Source organism: Littorina saxatilis, linkage group LG1 (genome assembly GCF_037325665.1).
Source record: "Littorina saxatilis isolate snail1 linkage group LG1, US_GU_Lsax_2.0, whole genome shotgun sequence".
Classification (NCBI taxonomy): Eukaryota; Metazoa; Mollusca; class Gastropoda; order Littorinimorpha; family Littorinidae; genus Littorina; species Littorina saxatilis.
In genome coordinates, this window is record NC_090245.1 from 100465074 (window position 1) to 100477905 (window position 12832).

The 12832-nt window shown below is 42.6% G+C and overlaps 1 protein-coding gene across 2 annotated transcripts in view; it reads left to right on the forward strand.

Annotated features, from left to right (window-relative positions):
- LOC138947404 (kynurenine 3-monooxygenase-like) overlaps nucleotides 1-6571 on the forward strand; it is a 33675-nt gene extending 27104 nt beyond the window's left edge. For both annotated transcript variants that reach the window (XM_070318864.1, XM_070318873.1), the window contains 3 exons: nucleotides 1987-2088; nucleotides 4100-4159; nucleotides 4687-6571. In XM_070318864.1, the coding sequence (XP_070174965.1) occupies nucleotides 1987-2088; nucleotides 4100-4159; nucleotides 4687-4767 (243 nt within the window). In that variant the 3' untranslated portion in view covers nucleotides 4768-6571. The remainder of the gene's footprint in view (nucleotides 1-1986; nucleotides 2089-4099; nucleotides 4160-4686) is intronic.
- The last annotated feature ends 6261 nt before the right edge of the window (nucleotides 6572-12832 follow it).

Consider the following 12832-nt stretch of genomic DNA (forward strand, 5'->3'; position numbering starts at 1 on the left):
ATGGAACGCTGCGCAAACGGCCGTTTTTACATTTAGTCAAGTTATGACTAAATGTTTTAACATCGAGGGGGGAATCGAGACGAGGGTCGTGGTGTATGTGTGTGTGTATGTGTGTGTGTGTGTGTGTGTGTGTGTGCGTGCGTGTAGAGCGATTCAGACCAAACTACTGGACCGATCTTTATGAAATTTGACATGATGGTTTCTGGGTATGATATCCCCATACGGTTTTTTCATTTTTTTGATAAATGTCTTTGATGACGTCATATCCGGCTTTTCGTGAAAGTTGAGGCGGCACTGTCACGCCCTCATTTTTCAACCAAATTGGTTGAAAGTTTGGTCAAGTATTGTTCGACAAAGCCCGGACTTCGGTATTGCATCTCAGCGTGGTGGCTTAAAAATTAATTAATGACTTTGGTCATTAAAAATCTGAAAATTGTAAAAAAAATATTTCTTTCATAAAACGATCCAAATTTACGTTCATCTTATTCTCCATCATTTTCTGATTCCGAAAACATATAAATATGTTATATTTGGATTAAAAACAAGCTCTGAAAATTAAATATATAAAAATTATTATCAAAATTAAATTTTCCAAATCAATTTAAAAACACTTTCATCTTATTCCTTGTCGGTTCCTGATTCCAAAAACATATAGATATGATATGTTTGGATTAAAAACACGCTCAGAAAGTTAAAACGAAGAGAGGTACAGAAAAGCGTGCTATCGTTCTCAGCGCAACTACTACCCCGCTCTTCATGTCAATTTCACTGCCTTTGCCGTGAGCGGTGGACTGACGATGTTACGAGTATACGGTCTTGCTGCGTTGCATTGCGTTTAGTTTCATTCTGTGAGTTCGACAGCTACTTGACTAAATGTTGTATTTTCGCCTTACGCGACTTGTTTTGCATCTTTCAGCAGAGTCTGACCATAGTGGCAGCCGTCCTTGGTCGGTACGGGAACGGGACGTAGAACGGATGTGTGAATGCGGGTATGACAACTCAGTGTGTGAGAGCGCTACCGTTGCGTTACCGTTGTTTTAAGTTCCTTTAACGATCCAAGCGTTCCGTTACTGATGGGTTGAGGTTCCATTACCGTTCATTCTGATCGGGATGGGAACGGCTAAAAATTCGATCCCTCCCGTGCCCGCACCGTTCCTTTGTCGGTACTGGAACGCTACCTAGAACGGTTGTGTGGAAAGGGGTTATAAGACTCGACCACTTGACTTATGGTGGAGACAGCTGGAAGATCTCTGGATATAATTGAAGAGGAGTAGTCTTCCTTTTAGAAAATGTGTACTCTGCCTTGTAGATTAGAAATTTGTGCTGTTTGGGCTGGGTAAAGGGAGTGGAAGGTAAGGGGGTGTGGGTGGGTAAGCGAGGGGTAAGAGAGACGAAAGAGAACACTGGACAGGGAAAAGTCGCTGCCTGAAGTATTCAATAAAGCCATACACACAAAAAAGAAATTACCACAGTGCAGGTTTTCAATTCATATTTTTGCAAAGTATCTGCACAAGCATGTGTGCCTCTGTGAGTATGTTCTTGGCTGCTTTCATGGGGTGCCTGTATAGGTTGTAGTAGTTTGACCTTATTGTTTAAGGACAAGTAGAGCTCGTTCACCAGTAGCAAAGACTCACTCAGTCCGTCACGGTGTGCCTGAGTGTGTGTGATGGGGGGGGGGGGGGCTCTCCCGTGACCGGCCACCTGCAATGTACGGACAGGTTTGCACTGGCCCAAGGGTGTCCGTTCATGAGAGGGACTGCTGTAACAGCAAAACTAAGGTGATACATAAGTAATCAATTTATCCACTTGACTATATTCACAACAGGGACCTATCACTCTTCTTTGCATGTTTTTGTGCCTACGGCTTTTTAAATACTCTGCAACACATGTAACTCAGATTCAACATGTGCCCGAACAATACCGCTTCTTTTATGAAAACATTGCTTCGGCCATGTTGATTTTAATCAACCAATTTTCTTGTTATAGCTGCGGTCCTCTGTCAACTCTCCCGTGTTCCGTTTTCACAAGAAAGTGGACAGGGTGCTTCACTCTTGGTTTCCTTCCACCTGGACAGATCTCTACATTGCCGTGAGTTGTTTCCCTTTTTGCACTCGTAAATTGCTTGCTTTGCTTGAGCTGTAATGCAGTGAGTGTGTGTGTGTGTCTGTGTGTGTGTGTGTCTGTGTGTCTGTGTGTGTCTGTGTGTGTGTGTGTGTGTGTGTGTTTGTGTGTGTGTGTGTGTGTGTGTGTGTGTGTGTGTGTGTGTGTGTGTCTGTGTGTGTGTGTGTGTGTGTGCCGTGTGCGTGCGTGCGTGTGTGCGAACGGGTAATCATCTTGATCACACTCATTCTGATCAGTCATCGGCTCAACGGCTATCGCCAGTTATCTCTCTGACCGGACGCTACAGTCCTACGCGAATCTATCAAAACAAAAATACAGAGTTATCTCCCATATGTTTTTCGCGAGCATGATCTAAAATTGAGATCAGTGTTCGCGAGACGAAAATGATTGCAGATTGGCCGACTTCGACCGGGATCTTCGTTCTGTTCTTCACAGTTATGATAAAGACATCGTTCTAAGGTCAAAACAAGTCGAAACTTTGGGACTGCTGCCGGAAGGAGACCGTAATAATTATATGGTTTCATCACTGTCAACTGGTTACAGAAAAATTCGTCTGCTCCCACGGTGAGCGCCGAAACCAAACGGTTGATTATCACGTGACACTTTTGCCATATTTAGAGTTGTTTGCACAGTAAATACAGCCGCGAAAAATAGCTCGCTTGAAACTGTCTTACATATCAATTCCTTTGTAATTTAAAAATTACAAAACACCATGAAAAATCATTATCGACGATCGCGAATCTGCTTATATCAATAATACATTACAACAAGTCGCGTAAGGCGAAATAACAACAATTAGTCAAGCTGTCGAACTCACAGAATCAGTGAAAATGAACGCACTGCTTTTTTCACCAAGACCACATACTCGCAGTTTCGTCAGTCCACCGCTCGTGGCAAATGCAGTGAAATTGACAAGCCATGCAGAATAGTGCGGTAGCGGTCGCGCTGAGCAGGATAACACGCTTTTCTGTATGTCTATTCTTTTTAGCTTACCGAGTTTGTTTTTAATCCAAACATATCATATCTATATGTTTTTGGAATCAGGGACCGACAAGGAATAAGATGAAATTGTTTTCAGATCGATTTCGGAAAATTAATTTTAATCAAAATTTTCATATTTTTAATTTCCAGAGCTTGTTTGTAATCCAAATATAACATATGTATATGTTTTTGGAATCAGAAAATGATGAAGAATAAGATGAAATTGTTTTTGGATCGTTTAATAAAAAAATATTTTTAATTACAAGTTTCCGATTTTTAATGACCAAAATCATTCATTAGTTTTTATGCCAACAAGCTGAAATGCAATACCAAAGTCCGGCCTTTGTCGAAGATTGCTTTGCCAAAACTTCAATCAATTTAATTGAAAAATGAGGGTGTGACAGTACCGCCTCAACTTTTACAAAAATCCGGATATGACGTCATCAAAGGTATTTATCGAAAACAAGAAAAAAAAATCCGGGGATATCATTCCCAGGAACTCTCATGTCAAATTTCATAAAGATCGGTCCAGTAGTTTAGTCTGAATCGCTCTACACACACACACGCACAGACAGACAGACAGACAGACACACACACACAGACAGACAGACACACACACACACACACACACACACACACACACATACATACACCACGACCCTCGTCTCGATTCCCCCTCTATGTTAAAACATTTAGTCAAAACTTGACTAAATGTAAAAAGCTCTAAATATGTAAAAAAAAAATTAAAAAAAGAAGAAAAAAATAATCGGTTTCCTTGCCAGAAAAGGAAACTCAAGGCATCCTGTCAGGGAGAGAATGAGCCGAACTCATTTTGACTTGAGGTCAAGATGGATCACGCTGCCACAGCGGCCGGAGGTCTGTGCTCCCGATTTTCTTTGGTGACTGAAGTTGTTTTGCTCAGTTGTGTGTATCCGCTTGTTTGCTGGATGTGCCAAAACAGTCAAGACTTACTTGCGTTCGTTGAAACCTGTTTCAGGTGGCGTTCTCCAGGAAAAGATACCAGCACTGTGTTGAAGCCTGCAGCTTGCAAGACAGGGTCAGTCAGTTTAATGTATATAGTGGTTCTTTCGGGCTTCACATATTAATTTATAGGGTTACTTTTGTGTGCATTTGTCAAGCGTTTCTTTGTTTGTTGGTTGTTTGCTCGGCTGGTCTGTCTGCCTGCCTGTCTGCCTGCCTGTCTGCCTGCCTTCCTGCCTGCCTTCCTGCGTGCCTGTCTGTCTGTCTGCCTGACTGCCTGCCTGTCTGTATCTTCTTCTTCTTCTTCTTCTTCTTCTTCTTCTCGTTCGTCACTGCGATGACTGAACTTGTCTGTCTGTGTGAATGTCACGTCTGTCTGTCTTCCCGCCTGTCTGTTCGTCTGTGGGGTAGTTCATGTGGTCGTCTTTTTTTTCAAAAGTCGGAATGAGTTCAGGGAGTAACCACCATTTCAGTGTTCACGTTATTTTGATGCGGATTACTCTTGTTATTGTTGTTGGTGCAGTGGTGATGGGATTGGGGGTGTCAGTTTGTCTGTGAATCTTCCCTTGGTAGTTACACGGGTTTCATGGTTTATTTTCACAGATCGTGACAGGAACCTGCATCCTTCTGCTGTTCTGCATTGTGATCTGCGCTCTGTTTCCTGTCTGCGCTTACTGCTTGTGACGGCCGCCATGACAATCTTCTCAGTGCTGTTATTAGTTGACACGTAAAACTGAACTCATTTATTGGGGCCTATCTGGATCGATTTGGATCGTCAGCTCTGCGGAATCAGTTGACGAAAGCCAGTGCTCAGTCACGACTACGCTTCGTTGGGGCTGGTCGGTTCGCTACCAGCTTTTGTACAAGAGCAAACACGGCGTAATATGTTTGTCAATGTCAGTCAACGAATATTTAAATATATATTTGCGATGCTAAATCATTGGTGTGTTTAAGTTTACAGTACTTACGCGAGGGTGTGAACATGAGTCTCGGCATCACAGTACGTATGTTTAGGTGCAGAATATGTGTGTGTGTGTGTGTGTGTGTGTGTGTGTGTGTGTGTGGGTGAGTGTGTGTGTGTGTGTGTCATTAAAGCTGTCGCCCATCTGTTGATAATTGTGTTGGTCCAATTTGCAATCTGTTTTAACGTGACCTCCTCTTTCCTTTGCTAATATGGAGGTCTGAGTGTGCAGAGCCATGAGGTACTGAATAAAACTGTGAATGTGTACACATTTTTGGGCAGAAGCAGCTAGGAGAGTCTGAGTGAGTCAGTGTATGAAAAGTGGTTTGTAAAAAAAGGCGAGAATGATTGCTGCGGATGCAAGTCACGTTTGAACATGCCAGTTCGAATTGCTTCCGTCTGGAAATAGCTTTGTATGCCAAAATGTAGACTGACTGTGCGTGCAAAATCAAGTTTTATTCCAAAGTCTGTCTTTTCAATTTTCAAACAAATGGTCTTACCTGTTGTAGCCTTGTGATTTCTGATCACTATATATACTTAACATGTCATCTTTTTATATCTTACATATATCAATACTAGATGAATACCCGCTTCGCCGGGTACGGCTTCGCCGGGAAAAAGTCGAGCCAAATACCCGGCTGCGCCAGGGACCCGGCTGCGCCGGGTGTACGCCGGCTTTGCCGGCGCACTGCACGAAGGAAGGGAGATAAACGCGCAAAACACTGGAGAAGAGTAAAAATAGTACACGTGTTGAAATATCTCATCGATGAGGTTGTGTCCGGGGTGTAGCTGAATACGGTGTCCAAATTTGAAAAAGATCCACCCTTTGGCCGTGCATCGCGAACAGACAGACAGACACAAGTCGTATATATATATAGATAGATAGATGCTTGTGTTTTTACGCGCGTGTGTGTGTGTGTGTGTGTGTGTGTCACGGTGTGTGAACATGCCTGAGTGAGTGTGTGTGTCGGGGCGGGGGGGGTCAGTGTAACATTATGCTTATAATTATGTGTTTTGATGTTGTTGTGTGTTCATCGCTAGCCACAATGTAATTTCGCATGTTAAGACTGATAATAAAGTATTATCTGAGTATTGTCCTTGAGGATAAGAAGATGAATAGGAGAGTGACTTGAGAGTTAAATGCGTGTCTATGTGATCGATTTTTGGTGTGGACTGCAGCAGATATTAGTGAATCAAAATTGTGTTTAGTTATAGGCTTTTAGTTTGAGAAGCTTCAGTGCCTACTTACAACGAGAAAAGCAGAGATGGGGCCTGTGACTGTGAATTTTCGACAAAGTGAATTTGCTCGTCAGATGGACTTTCTTACTTTCAGAACTCGTGTTGATTCCTGGAACATGTGCGATGTGAACTGTGAATTTCTGAGGATTCCGATTCGCATGGGAGTGCATGTGTGTGTGTTGTGCTGCCTGACTAATTTATTCTGTGGAGTGAGACTGAGGGCATTATGTAATTGTTGTATAGTTAAATTTCATTATGTGATTCAAAAGAGAAATATTTGAATTATTCCTTTGTTTGTTGTCATGTGAACGCTTGTGCTTGCAACAATGTGTGACTGCATGAGTGTAGAACTGAAAGAAGTGTGTGTTTGAGTGTGCGCCCGTTTTCATCCGCCGTTATGGAAGAGGCAGATACCGGCCACAGAGTCAGCAACACTCAAATCCCTTGACATCAGTTGGTGCCGTGACCGGTATTGCAGACCGGTGTATGTCTTGCTGAAACCAGACCGGTTGGGTGGAAACCTGCCAGTGTTCGGCTCACCAAATTCAACATCTCTAGATCTTGAAATGTTTTTGCATGGCATTGTTACTTGTTTGTTTAAGGGCAGAGATGGCACGAATATTAAAGGCACAGTCAGCTTCCCGTAAACCATCACAGACACTGTCAGGCTTTTACACACAGTACAAACACCCTTTCATTTAAACACTCACCGCTTGAGAACATCCTAGGTGCCCTCCGTAAAGAGCGAGCAATTTATTTTTGCGTGGTTTATCTAGTAACCCCTGAGCCATCGTGAACCCGTGTGATCCAGTTTTCCTTTTTCTCACAATTTAGTCGTCAGTTTGTGATTTTAATGCGACTCGCTGTATCTGCAATAGCACGTCATTGTGTACCTCTGAATCTAAAACGCAATAAACGGCTGCGAGTCACACGAACTTATCGGCAGCGGTTGGATTAAAACAAGCAGGCACTATGCAGAACATTCGTCTGCTACAGGAAACACGTTTTGCGTGACACGCTTCCAGGCTCCCTTTTTTCAAACTTTCAAAACTTCGAATTGTACTGATCTTGTCTTGATGAAAAAATTATTATTTTATGATTTAAGAATGTGTGTGTAACAAGCTGTCAATTTATTATTGAGATTTTAAAAGTTAGGTCCAGCGCCAAAACGAGGCGTCCGATTGTGGTATCAGACGCAAAAATAAATTCTTTGAAAATTGCTCGCTCTTTACGGAGGGCACCTAGGATATTCTCAAGCAGTGAGTCAAAGTTTAAACAAAAGGGTGTTTGTACTGTGTGTAAAAGCATGACAGTGTCTGTGACCAGAAATAATAATAATAATGATAATAAATGAGCATTTATATTGCGCAACATCATAACTTTACAATTATGCTCGTTGAGCTTGACACATTCAAACTTAAAACACAGTTATATTAAAGGCACAGTAAGCCTCCCGTAAACCATCACAGAGCTCCCCGAGCGTCTAAATACAGTACAAGCATACTTCCATTTGAACGCTCACCGAACGGGAACATCCTGTCTGCTTTCTGTCGAGCGTGAGACATTTTCAAAGAATTTATTTTCGTAGACTTGTTCCGTTAACAACAACGGCGCCTCGTTTTTGCGCTAGACCTAACTTTTAAAATCTAAATAATAAATTGACAGCTTGTTACACAAACATTCTTTAATCATAAAAGAATTCGTTTTTCATCAAGACAAGATCAGAACAATTCGAAGTTGTGAAAGTTTAAAAAAAGAAAAGCCCGGAAGCAGGGTCACGCAAGGGTCGTAGCAGACGACGGCCGGTTTATCAGTGCAAATCGCCGTTCCTCTCAACAGTCAAAAGCCATCGCTAGCGTTCTTGTGAACCACAGCCGTTGTTTCGTGCATAAAAAAAACGTGCTATTGTAGATAAGCTCACGTCGAGTCGCATTCAAATGACTAACTATGACGACTGCATTGTGAAAAGGGAAAACTGGATCACACGGGTTCACGATGGCTCAGGGGTAAGATAAACCACGCAAAAATAAATTCTTTGAAAATTGTTCGCTCTTTACGGAGGGCACCTAGGATGTTCTCAATTGGTGAGTGTTTAAATGAAATGGTGTTTGTACTGTGTGTAAAAGCCTGACCGTATCTGTGATGGTTTACGGGAGGCTTACTCTGCCTTTAAGCATTTACATCTACATTCATAGTCAGCAACACCATCAAACATACATAATACAAAAGATTCTTCCACTAACTAAGTAATAAAAACAGGAATAAACAAGAGGCGAAGCCTTCAAGGCTCACGTAAGAAATCGACAAACAGTAACACAAACTCAATCACTTCGTCACACATGATACACACACACACACACACACACACACACACACACACACACACAGTAAGCGGCATAGGTGACACTGTGCAAGAAAGCGAGACACTAGATCTAGATCTGAATGGTCGATTTCGAAGAAAAAACAAGAGGCGAAGCCTTCAAGGCTCACGTAAGAAATCGACAAACAGTAACACAAACTCAATCACTCCGTCACATACACACACACACACAGTACACACACACACACACACACATGCACACACACACACACACACACACACACACACAAACACACACAGAAAGAGCATAGGTGAAACTGTGCAAGAAAGCGAGACACTAGATCTAGATCTGTCTGTCTGCATGTAGCCTACTTACATGGACACGACTGCCAAATAGTCTCGGCCCGCTCAAAATAACAATCACCGAGACTTTCAGTAATTCCATCGCGTGACGTCTAACCCTCGTACGTCATAATGTGACGTCAATGTAATATGACGTCTTCAAATGTTAAAGTTTCTACCACAGACATACATACATACATACATACATACATACATACATACATACATACGCACGCACGCACAGACAGACAAAAGTGAGCATCGCATATGCTACACTTCGTGAGCCAACTAGTCTCGGCCTGCTCAAAATAACAATGACCGAGACTTTCAGTAATTCCTTCGCGTGACGTCTAACCCTCTTACGTCATATGTGACGTCTTCAAATGTTGTGACGTCTTCAAATGTTAAAGTTTCTACCACAGACATACATACATACATACATGTACATACATACGCACGCACGCACGCACGCACGCACGCACGCACAGACAGACAAAAGTTAGCATCGCATAGGCTACACTTACGTGAGCCAAATAGGTAGTGAAAACAAGGAAATACCAGCTGAATACCCTTAATCAAACAGAACATGTTATCAACAATACTGAAAACAGCCCTAGATGTTCATATACATTATCACATTATCACTAAAACAACAAATACACTACATGTAGCCTACTGATGGACTGAGAAAACAAAATCAGGGGGTTGTATTTCTTGAAGAGGTGCGTTTTAAGTGCTCGTTTGAATGCTTGGGGTGACCACATCTATGGGGTGACTGAGAGTGGCAGATGTGAAAGGGGAGAGAATTCCATTGTGTGGGTGCGCAGAAAGTAAAAATGCGTTGTCCGTATGTTTTGGTTTTGGTGTGTGGAATGGTGAGGATGCGACAGTCAGAAGAGGCACGGAGTTGTCTTGCGGAAGAATAGGTGTTCAAAGTACCTATAAAATACCTGAGAATCTCAAAAACGGTTTTGGACCAAACTTCCATGGCGGGTTTTATCATCTATTTGTCTCTAAAATTAATGTGGAGCCATAAACTTTAGGCTTTTTTCTCCTTTTTTTTCACTGAGGAAGCTCAGATTCTTTTTCCCGGCATCTCATTAAAAAATGTGGACAAAATTAAAGAAGGCGAATACAAGAACACTGCCGCTAAGTGAGCACAAACACATCAAGGATACTATACATTCCGTCAGTCTTGTCAGTGCAAGCGACCATGCATGGTCACCACCACAGAGACCACCGGCCAGTATCATAGCAGACGTCTATGTCGACCAAAAGTGGGTGGATTCCGTGTCAGTCGGTGCATTGCCTGTAGGCATTTTCCCTGTGTGCCTTCAGTTTCTACATGGAACATGATGCACCCGGGTGTATTCCCTGTATGCAGGAAACTTGAAACGCCCACATGAAATCTACCTAAGAAATAATAATGATAATAATGGAACATTTATAAAAACGCTTCAAGTTTCCACAGTGCTTTGACTGATCGAAACGCAGTACTAGTAATCCACCCACTTTTGGTCGACAAAGCCCCCTTCAGTCCCAGGCTATCGGCCACTGTAGTGCACGAAATGAAAATATCAGCCTCAGTGGCTGCTTCCTTTGCAGAGGGGAAACTTGTTCTGTTGAACTAAGTTTGCAAATACTGAACCCATGACAATCGGCTGATTACTAACAGCAACAACATCCCAATCGCCGGGAAAAGAAAGCACTCCCATGCCAGGCTGTTGATTTTTGGTATGCGTCCAAGTGAAAAGATGGTCTCATTCCGGCCATATAAAACGCAATCTGAACAATAGGGCCGTACTTTAAAGGCACAGTAAGCCTCCCGTAAACCATCACAGAGCTCCCCGAGCGTCTACATACAGTACAAGCACACTTCCATTTAAACGCTCACCGAACGGGAACATCCTGGCTGCTTTCTGTCGAGAGTGAGCCGAAATTTTCAAATAATTTATTTTCGTGGACTTGGCCTTGAAGAACAATGGCGCCTCGTTTTGGTGCTGGACGGCTGTTATGAATATCCCGGAAATCACGCCCGGACAGTAAGCCTCCCGTAAACCATCACAGATACTGTCAGGCTTTTACACACAGTACAAACACCCTTCCATTTGAACGCTCACCAAACGGGAACATCCTAGGTGCCCTACGTAAAGAGCGAGCAATTTTTAAAGAATTAGTTTTGCAGATTGTCTCGACACTTTTTGGACCCATCCTGAACTCAGGTCAAAAATGAGTTACTTCCCACAGCCGTGGATCGATGATTATCAGAATGTTTTTGGACCGTGGTGCGTTTTTGCGCTAGACCTAACTTTTAAAATCTAGCTTGTTACACAAACATTCTTTAATCATAAAAGAATTCTTTTTTCATCAAGATAAGATCAGTGCAATTCGAAGTTGTGAAAGTTTGAAAAAAGAAAAGCCCGGAAGCAGGGTCACGCAATGGTCTTAGCAGACGACGGTTTCAGTATCAGTCAGTGCATATCGCCGTTCCTCTCAACAGTCAAAAGCCATCGCTAGAGTTCTTGTGAACCACAGCCGTTTGTTTCGTGCATAAAAACGTGCTATTGTAAATAAGCTCACATCGAGTCGCATTCAAATAAGGCTAACTGACGACTGACTACATTGTGAAAAAGGGAAACTGGATCACACGGGTTCACGATGGCTCAGGGGTAAGATAAACCACGCAAAAAATAAATTCTTTGAAAATTGTTCGCTCTTTACGGAGGGCACCTAGGATGTTCTCAATCGGTGAGTGTTTAAATGAAAGGGTGTTTGTACTGTGTGTAAAAGCCTGACCGTATCTGTGATGGTTTACGGGAGGCTTACCAAGGGCGGATCACTTCATTTGGATGGGGGGGGGGGTTACAAAATGACTGCGAAGATACAAGTTGACGGCGCCGAAGGCGCCTAAGCCTCTAGGGGGGTCCGGGGGCATGCCCCCCCGGAAATTTTTTTTATCCAAAGAAGCAAAATAGAGCTATCTGGTGCATCATGAGCCAATAAATTACCTCTTTTTTGGGGGGGTGGGGGGGTTACGTAACCCGTGTAACCCCCCCCCCAGATCCGCCCTTGCTTACTGTGCCTTTAACTTGAAAGATATGAGTTGTAACAAATGGGCCTGCACGTGCAACAGAAGGTACATTGCAGATTTTTTTGTTGACTCGCTCTTCTTTATTTTTGACAGCCGGGTGCTTCGGTGCGAATGTCATATTTAACTTGAAAGACTCGAGTTTGTGCAACTGTGTAGCGGTTGTCACGTGTGGTGTTTTATTTTATTTTTGTTTCTCAGTTTTGGTATATTTTGATCCTTCGATAAAGATCACAATATTTGAATAATTTGTTGTTCGTGTCATGGTTTGTTTTGCTTTTTAGAGACCAATTCAAAATTCCGATGTGCATAGGCGCGGCGGCGAACCCGTGACTGACTGACTCAGTGTCAGTGACTTGGAAGTCAGACTTAACTGACGTTTTAAGCTAACAAGTTCCTTTCGTTATCTTATTATTATGTGTTCCGTTCATTACAAGGACCTTTGGGATAGGTCGGCAGTTTAGTTAGCGTTTCATTTGGTCTATAAACTTTATTTGACTGTTCAGTTGGCAGACTGTTTTGGAGTCAGTTAATTGTTATACCTTTTCGTTGAGCGAAAGAAAAGTGCTTCACCTGAGAGAACTTGACATTTCGAGATAATCCAAAACAAATATTTGGGGTGAGTTTTTTTCCCCGAATATTACAATCGTGAGAACGGAGAGTTCCCAATCTTGACAGTGTATCACCTCATTTCATGTTTTCTGGGACAATCTCTGTGGCAAGCAGACGGCTTTTTCTGACGTGTTCGTGTGAATTTCTAGCCAATCAAAATGCTCCAGCTCACTCACCGCGCCATGTT